The sequence below is a fragment of the Gopherus flavomarginatus genome, chromosome 8 (genome assembly GCF_025201925.1).
Source record: "Gopherus flavomarginatus isolate rGopFla2 chromosome 8, rGopFla2.mat.asm, whole genome shotgun sequence".
Taxonomy (NCBI): domain Eukaryota; kingdom Metazoa; phylum Chordata; order Testudines; family Testudinidae; genus Gopherus; species Gopherus flavomarginatus.
In genome coordinates, this window is record NC_066624.1 from 58,194,567 (window position 1) to 58,211,429 (window position 16,863).

The following is a 16,863-nucleotide window of genomic DNA, read 5'->3' on the forward strand; positions in this document are numbered from 1 at the left end:
TTGCTTCATTGTACTCCCCCCGCAGCTCCCATTGGCTGGGAACAGAGAACTGTGGCCAATGGGAGCTTCATGGAAGGTACCTGGAGGAGCTGCAGCGGAGCCCTGTGCCCACCCCTGTTCCCCCAGGAGCTGTGGTTCCAGCTGCTTCCTGGAGCAGAGTGGCGTGGGGCCAGGAGCCTGCCCTAGCCCCAATGTGTGCCGCTGTCACTACGGAGCTGCTCTAGGTAAGCGATGCTGGGCCGGAGCTCGCACCCCGCATCTCTCCTGCACCCCAACTCCCTGTCCTGAGCCCCCTGCTGCCTCCCGCATCCCTCCTGCACCCCAACTCCCTGCCCTGAGCCACCTGCTGCACCCCAATCCCCTGCCGCACCCCTCCTCCCTCTTGCACCCCACACACCAACTGCCTCCCACACCCTGAACCCCTCTTGCACCCCCTGGTGACAGGGAAGGGGCAACGTTGGGGTGGGAACTTTGGGGAAGGGGATGGAAAGGGGCAGGGAAGGGGTGGGCAGAGATGGGGCCTCATGGAAGGAGAAGAGTGGGGGCAGGGCCGGGGCAGTGAGGGTGGGGGTGTCAGTGATGCGGCCCTTGAGCCAGTTTACTAGACTTCATGTGGCCTTTGTGGTCATTTGAGTTTGAGACCCCTGCTCTAAACCTTGCCAAATACAGTAGACTGCAGCAACCTCATTAGTGGTCACTCATACAGGATGCATTTTTTGTTTTAACTGCCATTCATTTTTGTTAGACAAATGAAGTCTCATTAGAGCTGCTAATGTTTTTAACTTTGTGGGAGGTAGGGAGAAATAAGGAGGATGAAAACATGCTGTTCACCTGCACTTACTTTGCAATACAGTTTTAATACAGTATACATTATCATGATGGCCTTCTTTGCTAAAGACCTTATGGTCTGAGTAGTAGTGGTTTAAAACTAATTATTTTTCTATTTAAAATACTTAAAGAAATTAGTAGTTTGTGTAAGACTGTCCCAGAATTTCCAGTTGCAGAATATAATTTCTACTTGCCACTAGTTACATAGGGCCTTGTTTATAATTCATTAATTATAAATAAATTCCATAGTATAGGCATTTTATACTGTGTGAAGTATAAAGAGAATAGAGAAGTTGAAAATCTGTGGGACAGAAGTGACGATAAAATAGTACTGTAGAACCTCAGAGTTACAAAAACCTCGGGAATGGAGGTTGTTCATAACTCTGAAGTGTTTGCAACTCTGAACAACCACTTGGGTTCCATCCGCCGGCTCCTGCCAGCCGGGATCCCAGCTGCTGGACCCACTCAGCCCGCTGTCAGTCTGGGGTCCTGGCCCTGCCCACATACAGTGGGTACCTACTTTCTCCCTGGTTCTGGCCCATTCTCTTCCTCTCTCTGCACTGAGCTGAGGGTGGGAGTGCACTGAGCACAGGGCTGGGGGTGAAGGGTCTGGCCAGGAGCTAGAATGAAAATCTGGCTCAGAGTTGGGGCAGAAGGTTTGGGTGTGGGGTGCTTACTTGGGCAGCTCGCATTTGGTGCAAGAGGTGCAGATGGGAATGTGGGGCGGGGGGGGAGGTGCAGGAGTTCCCGTTTGGTGCTCAGGGTGAGGGTGGGGATAGAGGGGCGTGCAAGAGTCAAGATGTGGGGGGTGCATGGGGTGGGGTGGGGGGCTGGGTATGTGGGGGGGGCAAGAGTCAGGGCAGAGGGCTGGGGGCATGTGAGGAGGGTGCAGATGTCAGGGCAGGGGGGCTGGGTATGTGTGAGGATGCCAGATTCAGGACTAGGGTCGTGGGGCGGGAGTGAAGAAGTCAAGCAGAGGGCTGGGTGTGTATGCGGGGGGTACAGGGCTCAGGGCAGGGGCCTGGGGTGTGTGCGGGGCACAAGGCTCAGGGCACGGGCCTGGGGGGGTGTGGGGCTCAGGGCAGAGGCCTGTGGGAGGGGGGCACCAGGGCAGAGGGCTGGGGTATATGTGTGGGGGGGTCAAGGCAGAGGGCTGGGAGGTGTGTGTATGCGGGGGGATCAGGACAGAGTGCTGGAGGGGATATGCTCCTATTCCACCCACCCAAGGCCCTGCCTCTGCTTCTTCTCTGCCTCCGCCGGGAGCAGCGAGCACGCTGACTCTGCTCCTTCCCAACCCCCTCTCTCGCAGGGGCCATCAGCTGGTTGGCTGGCAGGGAGGGAGGGACAGAGAGGCAGAGGAGGGGCAGGAACCCAGCACACTATGGGAAGAGGCAGGGGAGCCAGCAGGACCAATTATTTGCCCCCTGCCCCCACGGCGGGGAAGTTGGGGGAGCAGAGGGTGGAGAAGAGCAGGCTGGCCAGGATTTTTAATGGCACGCTGCTACCTGCTGGGACTCCAACAGGCAGCAGCGTGCCATTAAAAATCAGCTCGCATGCTGTCCTTGGCACACGTGCCATAGGTTGCCGACCCCTGGCTTATATTGTGCTTCTTAAAATGAGTGATTAATTTTTTGTGTGTAAAATATGGCTTCTACATTTAAACTGTCAGATCTGTTTACTCAGTGCCAAAATAGTCTATTAATGGCACAGCTCAGTAGATGTGTACCTCTGCAAGATCCAAAGTTGACCACTTTATATTCTGGTATACCTAAAAGACTTCTTTTGTACTAGGCATTATACAAAAAACACAAGGCCAGTTCCTGCCTCAAAGAGTGCACAATTTAGGATTTAAACAATACACAATAAGTGAATATAACAATTTTGTGGCTGGAGGGTGGAAAGAGAACAAGGTAACAGCAGAAGAGCCACAGTGGTCTTGGTCTTGAGTGGTCATCAGGCTAATCAGTATCCTGACCCTTGTAACACAGTTATCTTGTGCTAAAACCAGCCTCATCGAGGTATCTTTGGAAATAGGTTGTGAATATAGGTCCTGGTTCAGAATCTGAAATTCTACTTTTCTCACCAGTGCAATTTCTGAATATGCAATGCTTTTGCCTCTTCAAGCCATAAAATAAATTAATTGTAGGTTTAAAAAATTATATAAAGCAGAGGACATGTATCAGTATCTGGGTTTGAGTTTGATCTTCCCCATTACTGTATGGATGTTGTGATAAATATTGTCTACATATGGATCCAGCTGTAAGGAAACCTTGCATTGAGACCTTCTGTACTGAGGGCAGTTCTTGTTGGAAAATACCTTTAATTGGCAGGTTGTCATCCATTGACTTGGGGAAGCCTAAGTAGATTTATCTACTTAATGGATGAACAAAATTAGACCAGATTGTTTTCAGATCAGTCTGTGCAGATTAGTCTACAGCAAACATCTGAGGATAATTACTTTGAAACTGCTTCTCATTTATAAATGTGTTCTGTGCAGTATGAGCTGCTTGGCTTCATTCCTAGTTTTCCCCACTTTAGAAAGTTCCTTCTGTTGTAGGTGCTGGCAGTTTTTAAAAATTCTATTCTTTCTGATAGGTATTGTGCTCTTAACTTTATTAGGTAAATTTGAATAGTTAAACTCTAGTGGTTTTTATACGTAATAAGATAGTACTCAAGTTGCTCACCTGAGTTTGTGCGTAGAAGTTTTATTGGACATATTCCAAATTCTCGAGCACATTTCTGTGATTTTATTTTTCACCACATGAAGCCCAAACATCCTCTTTCTGAGATTGTGGCATTACACCAGGAATGAGCTTAGCTTATTGTGTTGTACACACTATGCTTGAAGTTGTGTAATGTGTGAATTTATGGCCAAAATTTATATTTCCAACCTTTTATCACTTATCCCACAGAGATGCAACTTAGGCCTTATCTGCTCACAAAAGTTATACTGTTGTAATTATATTTTGTATATTAAGTTTATTTGGCTACATCATATCCAAATTTGATGAAAAACACAATATAGACTAAATCTTTGAAAATATTGAACTCCTGAAATTTTTGTAATTGGGAGAAAAAGTCTTTTCAGGCTTTGCCATTGTGAAGATCGATTTTTTTTTCAAAGTTAATACAGAATAAAGCAGTTTTCAGAGTGGTAGCCGTGTCAGTCTGTATCAGCAAAAACAACAAGGAGTACTAGTGGCACCTTCAGGGCTGCCCTGGGGATGGGGGGAGGGGCACAAGTGGGGCAGTTTGCAGGGGTCCCCACAAGAATATAGTATTGCAACTTTTTTTTCATGGAAGGGGTCCTCGAAATTGCTTTGCCCCAGGCCCGCTGAATCCTCTCGGTGGCCCTGGGTACTTTAGAGACTGACAAATTTATTATGCTAATTTCCCCCTACTGTTACTCATAGCTTCTTGTCAACTGTTTGAAGTGGGCCACCTGGATTACCACTACAAAAGTGATTTTTTTCATCCTGTTGATAATAGCCCTCTTTAACTGAATTGTCTCTACCCTCCCCATCTTCCTACTGTATTTTCCACTCCATGCATCTGATGAAGTGGGTTTTAGCCCACAAAAGCTTGTGCCCAAATAAATTTGTTAGTCTCTAAGGTGCCACAAGTACTTCTTGTTCTTACAGAATAAAGCAGTAGAAACTATACTGAATGTTTTAACCACTTCGTACTCACCCAGAATGTGTGTGGCACGATGATTTTCAAGTATGTAACCACTTGTAAGAGTGAGAGAATCATGATTCCTGCAGTATTTTTTCATATTTAAAAGGATTGCATTCTGAATGGGTTCTGTGGTTGTGCTGGTATTAATTTTAAAGATGGTCTATGCATACAGTTAAGAGGTCCTTATTTCCATAAATTCTGCTTTAATTATTAATAATTTATCTGAACATGTTCAACAGAAAAACATTACTTTATAGAAATAGAACAAAGATGTCTGGTCTTAATGGTAACTCTATAAACTGTTAGGAGAAGGCATCTTTTAAAAAAAAAGGGTAGAAGAAGGAAAAGGTATTGCAGGAAATATTCATTTTATTTAATGCTCATGTTACACTTGGCACAGGATAGTATACAAAAATAGACAGATCATACCCTAAATAGCATATAGTCTATTCTAAACTAATTGAATATCTATTGCGGGGAAGAGCTGTTCCCTGGGTACATTTTTTTTTCTGAAAGCGTGTTTTAATATGGCATACATAAATACAGCCTGTGTTGAGGCTAGTCAGTTCTAAGCAAAAATTGCTGAGTTCCTTTATTTTTCCCAGCCCCCTGCCCTTCCTCCATCATTCAGTTTCCTTCCATTAAACAGTATGAAAATTCCATTTGTTGCCTTTTTTGTATGCAGTGCAGTAATGTAGATGGCAAAAATAGCACTTGATCAGAACTAGTGCTTTAGTAATCATTGTGGGATCTTTTAGTATAGTGTTATGTTGCGGAACCTCTAAATTTTGAGGTTGCCTTTGTCAGTCGGTTACACCAAACTCCTATTATAATCAGACCCTTGTGTATCCTGCAGCACTGTGGGACTAAAGTGTGTGGCAAGAACTCCTAAATTCTATGTCAATGTTCTTTTTATTCTGGCTTTGTGAAATGTCCTTAATTCCCATCTCCATGAGGGCTGTCACCCTCAAACTCCCAGACAACTATGACTTACAGTTGAAAACACTAATTTGATGTAAATTTGGCAGTCGTCATTTTCAGTAAAGGTTACTCTTGAAGATCTTCGTTTTTCACTGTTTTCTGGGCAGTCCACATCTATGGGTCTCAGCAGTTAAAATGTTGTCTAGGTGGCCTTGCTCAGTAGCTCCTTACCTCAGTACGCATCATGGAAATGGGGAGCTTGAAGCCAACTTCAGTATCTCATCTTCTTTGTTCCTGGGGTATTGTCTATCTGTTGTGTTCATCCTGGCAAGCTCAGCTGGACAGTCTACACTTCAGGTTCCACCCACTCCCTGGCAGCAAGCTAGGCTTGACTTGTTTTCCTGATGCCCTACTGCTGTGCTCTGTGGAAGTGTATGCTGAAATCCAATTGACTCCCCTGGTGGGGGAAGATGGAAAACGAGAAGGTGCAAGCATGTTTTGGCAGTGCAGGAAGATGGGGGGGCAATTCCATGGCAAAAAACATGCTGAATTCTGTGACTGTGGCATCATGAAGTCTGATGGCAAGTCACACCTCTCTTAACAATAATTTCAGGCTCATTGTAAACTCAAAGTTTGCAAACTCCATTGGTTTTCACCATTATCTAAGCAACTGTAAAGGGTATAAATGTGATATTTTTAAATGAGAGACCTAGGGTTTTGGATTACAGTTCTGTGGCAGAGGGTAAATTCTATTTCTGTAGAATCATGGAATGCATAGAGCCTGATTATATTAGGTTTTCCTAGATTTTTATTTTTTTTATTAAATGAAGTGCATATGCTTCAAATGTACTGTATATTTAATTTGATACAATGCTATCTGGATAATTCTGATCTGATTTTATAATCCCATTTTAGATTGTCCTGTATTGTTGCAACATTTGCTATATTTCTGTCATGCTGTTATGCAATATTCTCAATTTCCCCCTTGTTTTCTGGGTATATCAATGTATTCCTAAGCAAGAAATCAAACTGAACAGGATTCCTATTTGGACAGTGATCTGTTGACCTCCTGGGTTTTGAATCAGATAACCTTCATACCAGTTTTCATTTGCTTCTCTGTATCGGTTTCCCCCAGATATATTGTGTTAGTCAAATTACAAAGGTAGCAGTAATACTTTCATGGAGTGAAATTGTCAGTGTAAATTAGGCAGAAAATTATTGCTTAGTTCTGGACATATAGATTAATTACTTTGGACCCTTTGGAAGTATTATAAAATCATGTTGTTTTTAATATTCTCTATTTTTATGCTTCTGTTCCTTATTGGAGGGGCCAAACTCCTGCTGAGTCAGATTTCCAGGTGCTTGAAATTGCTCGGAAACTGGAGATGTATGGCGTTAGATTCCACCTTGCATCTGACCGTGAGGGATCAAAAATTAGCCTGGCTGTTTCACACATGGGCGTACTAGTTTTCCAGGTAGGTTGGGGAAATAATACCAGAGATACGTACATCTTCCTTTTGATTATAATTCCTTAAGTAACTGTCAGTCACTTTAATCTAAAAATCTCCTCTGACTTTTTTTAATAGCTGACCTTATATCACAGAATCATAGGGTTAGAAAGGACCTCAAAAGTCATCCTGTCTAACCCTCTGCCAAGATGCAGGATTTGTTATCGCGAAACCATCCAAGACAGATGGCTATCCAGCCTCCTTTTGAAAACTTCCAGTGAAGGAGCTTCTACAACCTTCCTTGGCAGTCTGTTCCATTGTTCAAGTGTTCTTACAGTTAGGAAGTTTTCCCTGGGATTTAATCTAAATATGCTATGCTGTAGTTTGAACCCATTGCCTCTTGTGCTGCCCTCTGTGGCAAGAGAGAACCACCTTTCTCCATCTTTTATTACGGCAGCTTTTCAAGTATTTGAATACCGCTATCATGTCCCCTCCTTAATCTCCTTTTTTTCCAAATTAAACATACTCAGTTCCTTCAGCATTTGCTCATATGGCCCTATGGGTGCTCCCTTGTAAGTGTATCTTCATCCCTGTGCTCCTGATTAGAGAACTTTGGTAGCTGTGTCCGTTGGGCCTGCACATGCATTGTCTCTCCTCATGCTGCACAGAGTGTGTGGGCTAACCATTTACAAACTCAACAACTTTATTGACAAATGGGCCAAGGGACATCGGCAATACTTTAAAGCCATAGTAGAAGGACGACGATTAGTAGCAAAAACATCACTACAGTCAGCCCTCGATGCCACCAGCACTGCAGATAGGTCCATCTCCACAGCGATGGTGATGCAACAAGCATCATGGCTCCACTTATCAGGATTCCTGAAAGAGGTTCAGTCCATAGTGGAAGATCTTCCTTTTGAGGATACGAAGCTCTTTGCCAAAAAGACCAACGCCTCCCTTCATATCCTGAAGGATTCCAGGGCTACCCTGAGGTTGCTGGGAATCTGTACACTGGGGTAAAAGAGGCATTTTAGTCCCCGGTCTCAACACAGATCATATGTGGCTCAATATTAACCTCGGCACCGTTAAGAACCACAGAGGAAGAAAGGGAAATTCCTGAAGCACAAACTGTCTGGTCTGCAAACCTTGTCCCAACCACCTGCATGTAAATACCCCTTTTGACGGGCAGGTTGAGGCACCGCAAGACCACTTTCCACAACTGATGCAACCATCCATGGCCAGATCCGGTTTAGGTGGCGACTGGGCTAGCGTGATCCCAGCCCACCTAACTCCACCAGATCCCAGCCGAGGACCCTGTCAGTGGTGAGTGCATTCACCACCCAGGCAGCAGGGATCCTACCGCAACACGCTGACCTTACACAGGTGGGAGATACCACTCATTCTGCCTCCCTGGGCCACTTCCTACTGCGTTTCCTGAAGCTGTAGACTGTGTATCGTTGGGGTACCTGGGTTTCCTGGTGTGGGTAGCTCCCTGGAATTCTGACTCCTGCCGATTGGGTGTAGGTAGTATGTCTCTGATGTAGTCCCTGGGATCTCTGGTTCTCGTAGTTAGGGGCTGTAGTGATTCCTGGCCTGGAGCCTCCACCAATTGTGCTTCCTCCTCAGTGACCAGCCCAGACTGAGCTGAGCTGCTCATCTTTCTAGTAGCACAGCAGCTGGAGCATGCTAAGCATGGACTTCCTCTGTCCATAGTGTGGGATTAAACCTTTCTCTCCTAGTGCGGGGTATGCACACCCTGTCACAGCGCCATACAGGCAAAAGGCCTCCTACCTCAGCACAGGTTCCTATCCCTGGTTTCACTAAACACCATTTAGTAGTGTCCACAAATACTGCCCTAACTCTGTCTCCAACTCTTTGGACACATGGTAGCAGGCATTGTGGTGATACCACACACCAAATTCCACATGTGATGCCTCCAACTATGGTTTAGTTCAGTTTACAGACCTAACAGGGACAGGCTGGACAAACCTGTTGCTACCCACCAGGCTCAAAACATCCTTAAACTGGTGGAAGGACCCAACCAGTGTGTGCAAAAGGATCCCCTTCTCGTATATGTCACCATCATTCTTTCTTACCACCAACTCACCACTCATAGGGTGGGGAGCACATTTAACTGGCCTCATGACACAAGGCAAATGGTCACGTATGGAGATGTCTCTACACTTGGATCTCCTCAAACTGAGAGCGGTCAGGAATGCCTGCGCCCGTTTTCTTCTGCAGATCGCAGGATCACATGCAAAGATCCTAACAGACAACATAGCCTGCATGTATTACATCAACCATTGCTGGGGGCCAGGTCACCCTCCCTATGCGTGGAGGCTGAGAGACTATAGCCCTCATGCATCTCTCACATCACATTACACCGCAGCTTACCTCTCGAGCACGCAGAACTCAATGGTGGACAACCTTAGTTGCAAATTCCCACACAATCATGAGTGGGAGATGCACTCATCAGTACTCCACAACCTGTTCACACGATGGGGAACACCACCCATAGACTTGTTCGCTACTCACCAGGACAAGAAGTGTCGATGCTACTGTTCCAGGGTGGAAATGGGACAGCAGTCTCTGGGCGATGCTCTTCTTCTCCCTTGGGACAAGGAGCTTCTTCCCACCTTTCCTCAGTTTCCTCTTCTGCTGAAGCTCTTGTTAAAAATAAACAGGGATGGAACTCATGTCATCCTGATTGCTCCTACTTTGCTGAGGCAGACCTGGTATCCTTACCTGACACAGCTTGCGATGTGCCCACTGATCTCTTTCCTAACCTATTTGCACCTCCTTTCACAGGCTCCTGCTTGGTTCCAGCACCTAGAAAGTTCATGCTCAAAGGAAGTAGAGGAGGTTCTATTTATATAGTAGAAAGTCCACCACACAACATACTTACTGTCAGAAATGGTCCAGGTTTCAGATTTGGTGCATTTCCCAATAAATATCTCCAACATCCATTAACTCTTCCACATATTCTAGTCTATGCTTTGACTCTTAAAGTCAGGATTATTTCTAAGCTCTCTTAGGGTCCATCTATCAGCTATTACAGCCTTTTATTGGTGCTGTCACACCCAACCACTAAAAGATTCCTTAAGGGTATCATAAACCTGTTCCCTCAGCCTCAATTCCCTACCCTTATGTGGGAGCTAAACCTGGTTCTGAAAGTGCTGACTAGGCCCTCGTTTGAACCACTGGCCACCTGTTCGCTAACATACCTATCAGTGAAAACAGCCTTCCTAATAGCTGCAGAGAGAGCAGTTCTGATGGCGTATTTCCCTTACACAGTATTCTTTCCAGACAAGGTTATACTCAGGCTACATCCAAAATTCATCCCTAGGATAATCTCCCCGTTTCACATGAATCAATTTACTTTCCCATCTTCTACACCAAGCCTCACCAAGACTTTAGGGAGGTTATACTACATACCCTAGATGTCAGGAGAGCCATGGCCTTCTACTATGATAGGACAAAGGCCTTCAGGAAGTCCCCTAGACTTTTCACCTCTGTGGTGGAAAGATCCAAGGGCTCAGCAATATTCGCCCAAAGACTCTCTTAAGTGAGTCTTGAATTGCATCAGACAGTGCTACCAAATTCTTAATGTGGTGATCTCCCTCCCCATCCCCCTATCTGTATACATTCCACAAGATTGATCTTCTCATCTGTCACCTTCTTCAGTGATGTCCCATCACAGAGATCTGCGGAGTTGGGACATGGGCTTCAGTCCATACTTTTCAGAACTTTATGCGATCACTGGGTACTCCACCTCCGGTGCCATCTTCTCCTTCACAGTACTGTCATCTGTAACTAACCCAACTTTGAAGTCTCAGCCCTCCAAAAGGGGTACTGCTTGGGAGTCACCTAAAGTGGAACACCCATAGGAATGCTACTCGAAGAAGTTACTCACCTTGTTCAGTAACAATGGTTCTTCAAGATGTGTCCCTCTATAGGTGCTCCACAACCAACTCTCCTCCCCTCTAGTTCGGAGTTCTCATTTATGAGTCTGGTAGAGAAGGCACTGAGGATGATTAGCCTGTGTGCGCTGGCTAGCCTCATGGCACAGCACAAGGAGAGACAGTTCATGTGCGGGCCCAATGGGCACTGCTACTTAAGTTCTTCAATCATCAGCGCAAGGACGTAGACACACCTATGGTGGAGCACTCATATGGGGACACATCTCGAAGAACCATTGTTACTGCACAAGATGAGTAACTTCTGCAGATATTGATGGCAACTGGGAAACTCAACTCAGGTGAGCAGTTAAATTGGATTTTGTAGAGCTACCCTGGGGTAGAATGAACAACAGAAAGTTTACAAAAGAACAAAAATACCTATTTAAAACTTGTATATACCACAAAGTACCTGATATTGTCCTTCAATATCTGCTTGAAGACCCTATGTTTTCTGTTAGTCTATGAATGATATTGCAAAGCAGATAAAGCCTGATGAAAGGAATAAATTGAAAATAGATTTGAATACAATGAATTGTGGGGGCAAGGAGGGACATTTGTTGCTGTTCAAAATACAACTTGACAGTATAAACATTTCTTGCTAGCCATAAATAATGTTATTTTTCGTTTAGGGTACCATAAAAATCAACACCTTCAACTGGTCTAAGGTCCGTAAATTAAGCTTCAAGAGAAAAAGGTTTCTTATCAAGCTACACCCAGAAGTCCATGTAAGTCTAGCCATACCTATAGCTATGGCACTGTTTTGAAACAAGTCTTCTAACTGTTAGTAGAAATGCTTAAGGCTATAATTTTGTAAAGGAAGTGGATTTTTTTAAAATGCCCTAAAGGATACTTTTTGGCTTCATCCTTCAGTTATTGTAGTAAAGGTCTCCCCCACTTCCTCAATGTCCCTACTTTGTTCTTCTAAGGCTTTCCACTTCCTATACCTGTCTTGGCCCTCATTAGACATAAGCACATGTATTTTAAAATATCAAATAGTAACGAGAGTTATGAGTAAATTGTTCAGTATGTGTATTTTCTTTTTAATAGGAATGTTTCTTATAGTGCTGGTGCTTCATATGTAAATTTGCCTATAGCTAAAACTAGTATTTTGGGGCCATGGTGGGGAGAGAAACAAAAGTTCAGAAAAGAGGTCTGTTTGGATTGAGTGACAAGGATGAGAGGCTATTAGGCAGGCCTACCACCAACTGAAGTGCTGGACAATCCTGTTTACAGTGACGTGTTGTCAAATATGCAAGACTGAAGAAGTCATGGCCAGCCATAAGGGGTTGGAATTTCTGAGCAGACACTCTTTACCCCATGAGCCCAGAACTTTGGAGCTCAATTATGGGGCAAATTGCCACTTGAGGGCTAATGCTGCTTGTTTCAGCTTGCTACTAGTTTCTTTCTGTGGCTTTAATGTACCTCTGGGTGTTATGTAGTATGCAGTTATGGCAGCTGTGTGAGTCATGCTGCCCATTGCTGGAATTAAGGGTATGAGAGGTTCATAAAAGAGCAGGCACTCCAGCAGATGTCTGGAAATCTGTAGGGTTTGGGGCCAAAATTTGCTTCAGATTCCAGGGCTCCACATGGTTGCCAGATTAGACTCTGCACCTGCACCCCATTGCCAATCACATATGCAAGGGGAGAATGTGGCATGTTTATCCCAATTTTCAGTCCACTAAATTTTTGCAGTAAACTTTTTTCTTCTGTAGGTTTTTCATGGAAGGGAATGAACGGATGTATCCAAAACTGGAGACCTGGTAGTAATGGGAGACTTTAACTACCCAGACATCTGTTCAAAAAGTAGTGTGGCAAAATACATTTCCAAAAAGCAGGGCCGGCGCTAACATTTTTGCCGCGCCAAGCAAAAACAAAGAGCCCCGAGTGTCGCGCCGCCCAAGTCCCCCCTAAGCGTCGCGCCGCCCAAGACCCCACCTCCCACCATGGCGCCGCCTGGCCAAACCAAAAACAAACCCCGAATGCCATCCCGTCCCAAGGTGCCGCCACAAGCATGTGCTTAGTAGGCTAGTGTCTGGAGCCAGCCCTGCCAACAAGTTCTTGGAATGTACTAGAGACAACTTTGTGTTTTTAGAAAGTGGAGGAAGTGAAGTAACCAGGGAAACAGTCATTTGAGACTTGATTCTGACCAAGATGAAGGAATTAGTAGTGAATCTGAAAGTGGAAGACCGTATGGGTGAACATTATCATGAAATAATAGATATCATGATCCTAAGAAAACGGAGGCATGAGAGCAGCAGAATAAGGATGGTGGACTTCCAAAAAGCAGGCTTTAACAAACTCAGAGAACTGGGAAGAAAATCTAAGGGATAAAGGAGTCCAGGATAGCTGGCAGTTTCTCAAGGAGACCATATTTAACGCACAACTGCAAACTATCTTGATGCAAAGGAAAGACAGGAAGACTACTAAGAGGCCAATATGGCTCTGTCAGGAGCTCTTTAATGACCTGAAAGTCAAAAAGGACTCCTATGGAAAGTGGAAACATGGACGAATTGCTGAGGAAGAGTACCAAAGGATAACATGAACATGTTGGGACAAAATCTGTAAGGCTAAGGCACAAAATGAGTTATACTTAGCAAGGAACATAAAAGGCAATAAGAAAAGGTTCTTTAAACACATTAGAAGCAAGAGAAAGACTAAGGGAAGTGTAGGCCCTCTACTTAGTGAGGAAGGAGAGCTAATAACTGATGACATCAATAAGGCTGAGTTGTTTAATACCTCTTTTGCTTCAGTCTTCTGTAAAAAGTTTAATGTGACCAGATACTCAAAACAATATTAATAGCAAGGGGGAAGGAGTGGAAGCCAAAATAGGGAATGGTTAAACAATATTCAGATAAGTTAGATGTATGTAGCAGGGCCCAGTGAAATTCATCCTAGGGTACATAAAGAACTAGCTAAAGCAGTTTTGAACTGTTAGCAATTACCTTTTGAGAACTCAGGGTGTGGTCCCAGAGAGCTGGAAAAGAGCTAACGTATCTATCTTAAAAAAGGGGAGCAAGGACAACTCGGGAAATTATAGACCAGTTAGCCTAACTTCGATACATAGAAAGATACTGGAATAAATTATTAAACAATCAATTTGTAAGCACATAGAGGATAATAGTTATAAGGAATAGCCAGCATGGAGGGTAGGTGAGTTGTAGGCTTTGATGGTGGAATCCCATTGTACTCAATTTTCTAAAGATAGGATATGGCTGCGGGGTTACTTGAAGTGTTTATCCAAAGTTGTTCCCCAGTTTCACCTGAACCAAGCTGTCTATTTACCAGTGTTCTTCCCTAAGCAGCATTCACTTCCAGAGGAACAACATCTTCACACACTGGACATCAGCCGATGTTTAGTTTTGTCTCAATAGGAGAAAATAGGACTGAATCTCAATAGGACCAAACATATCCGCTGCTTACCTTGTTTGTTTATTTCATATGCAGACCAAATTAAGGATTAAGCAGTCTGTTCACAGATGATCTCTGGGTGGATAACTTCCTGTATACGCTGCCTCAAAGGATACATGCTAATTCCACAAGACCCTAGGAAACATTGATGGCATTTCTAAGTGATATTCCTATATTGGACGTTTGTAGGGCTGCCACTTGGTCATCTGTGCATACTGTTATAAACCACTATGCTATTACTGCCTTCCGAAAATTTGAATCTGATCTGGATGCAGCAATCTTGTAGTCCTTGTTTAAATAGACTCCAACCTCTCTCCTACTCTGAGTACTACTTGTGAGTCACCTAAATAGAAAACATGGCTGCATCTACTCAAAAAAGAAAAAATCATTACCTTCTTGTATCTGTTGTTTGAGATGTGATACAGACATGTATTCCACAACTCACCCTCCACCCCCATTGCATCAGAGTCTGTACTTCTGATGTTCGCTACAAAGCCACTGAGGGAGTTTGGGGTGGCACTGCCCTTGGGATGGGGCTAGGGCCGCAGGGCATGAGCGCCTCCCCTACAGATAGTGCTAGGCAAAGTTCTCTGGCTCTAGTGTGCTAGGTGTGCGCCGCCTAACCTGAATACACTGCTGCATTGCATCTTGAAGAACAACCGTTACAGATGGGTAATTGTTTGTGGGCTCTCAATTCAGATAAAAATAAAGTGATCCTGAAAGACCTAGGGAAACAAATAGAAGAAATGGCAGAGGCGATATCATTAGCACTTTCAGTTGAGGAAGTTTGCCTGCCCTATGTGACTCAGGTTCACAACATAAGATGCTTATTAGATTCTCACCTGTTTCTGGATGTCCATATAGCGGTAGTGGCCAAAAGTGCTTATTCTGTCTTCTGTGCTTGTCCATGAGATTGTGACACTTTCCTTTTGAATGCAGATGAACTCATGATTAAGGCTACTATTTAGTCACGAGTATTTTTAGTAAAAGTCATGGACAGGTCCTGGGGAATAAACAAAATGTCATGACCAGTGACCTGTCCGTGACTTTTACTAAAAATACCCCTAACTAAATCTTAGGTGCTGGGGGCGCTCCAGCAGATGCTGCTGCTCTGGGGTGGATGTTCTGGTGGTTGCTGCTGCTGCTGCTGGGGTGGGGGCAGCCTGGGGCCTGCTGCTAAGGTGGGGGGAAGCCCATTGCCTCACTGCTGCTGCTGAGGGGGGTAGCCTGGGCCCCTGCTGCTGCTGGAGCGGGGGCTGCTCAGGTGGCCCTGGGGTCAGCTGCGCCAGCTGCTATTTTCTTGTCTATCTTCAGTGTTCTTGTGTGTGGTGCTTGATCGTCTGTTTTGCTCCTAGGGTCCATATCAGGATACGCTGGAGTTCCTGTTTGGCAGTAGGGATGAGTGTAAAAACTTCTGGAAAATCTGTGTGGAATATCACACTTTCTTCAGGCTGTTTGATCAGCCAAAACCAAAGGCTAAAGCAGTCTTCTTCAGCAGAGGGTCTTCATTCAGATACAGGTATGGCATAGCATAACTCAGTATATTTATAAAACACAACTTTTTATAGTTAGGAAATTAAATCATGATGAAGAAGTGCTTTAAAGTAATTCACTGGAGTTAAAAGTTTCAGAATCTGTTCCTGATGCATAAACATTCTTTGTTACAAACCTGGACTTTTTTATCTACTCCTTTCGTGGTGATTTTTATATTATTAGTACTTTGCTTGGTTCACAGTGGACGAACACAGAAACAACTGGTGGATTATGTTAAAGACAGTGGGATGAAGAAAACTCCCTATGAAAGGTAAAACCCGTGTTTTTTAAAAGGTGACATGAAGTTGAGACTCTTGGAGTCCCTATGTTGATATCCTAAATCTCACTTTTAATGAAATTGCTGCTTTGAAACATTTTTTTAATTATAAAATTATGAGGAACTGAGGCACAGAGAGGCTAAATGACTTGCCCAAAGTCACACAGGAAGTCTGTGACAGAGCAGAGACTTGAAATTGTGTTCTACCTTTGATTTATTTTTTGAATCTCTCTCTCTCAAGTGTGCACACACACTCTAACTACTAGTAGGAAATGTTTCAAAGAGATGTCATCCTTCATTTCAGTCCATTTGGTTTTCTTAGGGGTGTATGGTTTACGTGAGTTAGTTAGAAAATACATTCCCAAGGCAATTTTCACAAAATGGGAAAAGGTCTACGGGACATTAAACTTGGTGATAAAAAGATGGAAACTTCTATAAAAAATGTATATTAACTATTTAGACTTCTGATCAGCTTCCTGTCTTGTGGAGGGATTTTCTAATTAAAAACGGTTATGTGTGGATCAAATCACCAGCTTGTATAATTTATAAAAAGGGTTGTTTTTTTAATGGAAAATGGGTACTATTATGTGCCACGTATTGTATACAGTTAACTGACAAGGTACTTTGCATAAGTGTTGCACATGAATTGACTTGCTCTCTGTTTGACACCATATTAATTTATGGATATTTGTGTGCTTTGATGAGGAGGAATTTTTTTTAAAAGAACAGACACCTTTATGCTGTCTCATTATTCTTTTTTCCCATGCCCTTGCAGTTGCTTTTGCAGTCTCCTTTGAAGACATGAATGGTC

General features: G+C 44.0%; 1 protein-coding gene across 6 annotated transcripts in view; it reads left to right on the forward strand.

Annotated features, from left to right (window-relative positions):
• FARP2 (FERM, ARH/RhoGEF and pleckstrin domain protein 2) overlaps positions 1 to 16,863 on the forward strand; it is a 204,823-nt gene that overhangs the window by 107,071 nt on the left and 80,889 nt on the right. For all 6 annotated transcript variants that reach the window (XR_007775960.1, XM_050965343.1, XM_050965341.1 and 3 more), the window contains 4 exons: positions 6,755 to 6,902; positions 11,464 to 11,559; positions 15,598 to 15,761; positions 15,978 to 16,046. Coding sequence is in view for 5 of the 6 variants with exons in the window: in XM_050965343.1 (XP_050821300.1) it covers positions 6,755 to 6,902; positions 11,464 to 11,559; positions 15,598 to 15,761; positions 15,978 to 16,046 (477 nt within the window). In the remaining variant the exon portion in view is untranslated. The remainder of the gene's footprint in view (positions 1 to 6,754; positions 6,903 to 11,463; positions 11,560 to 15,597; positions 15,762 to 15,977; positions 16,047 to 16,863) is intronic.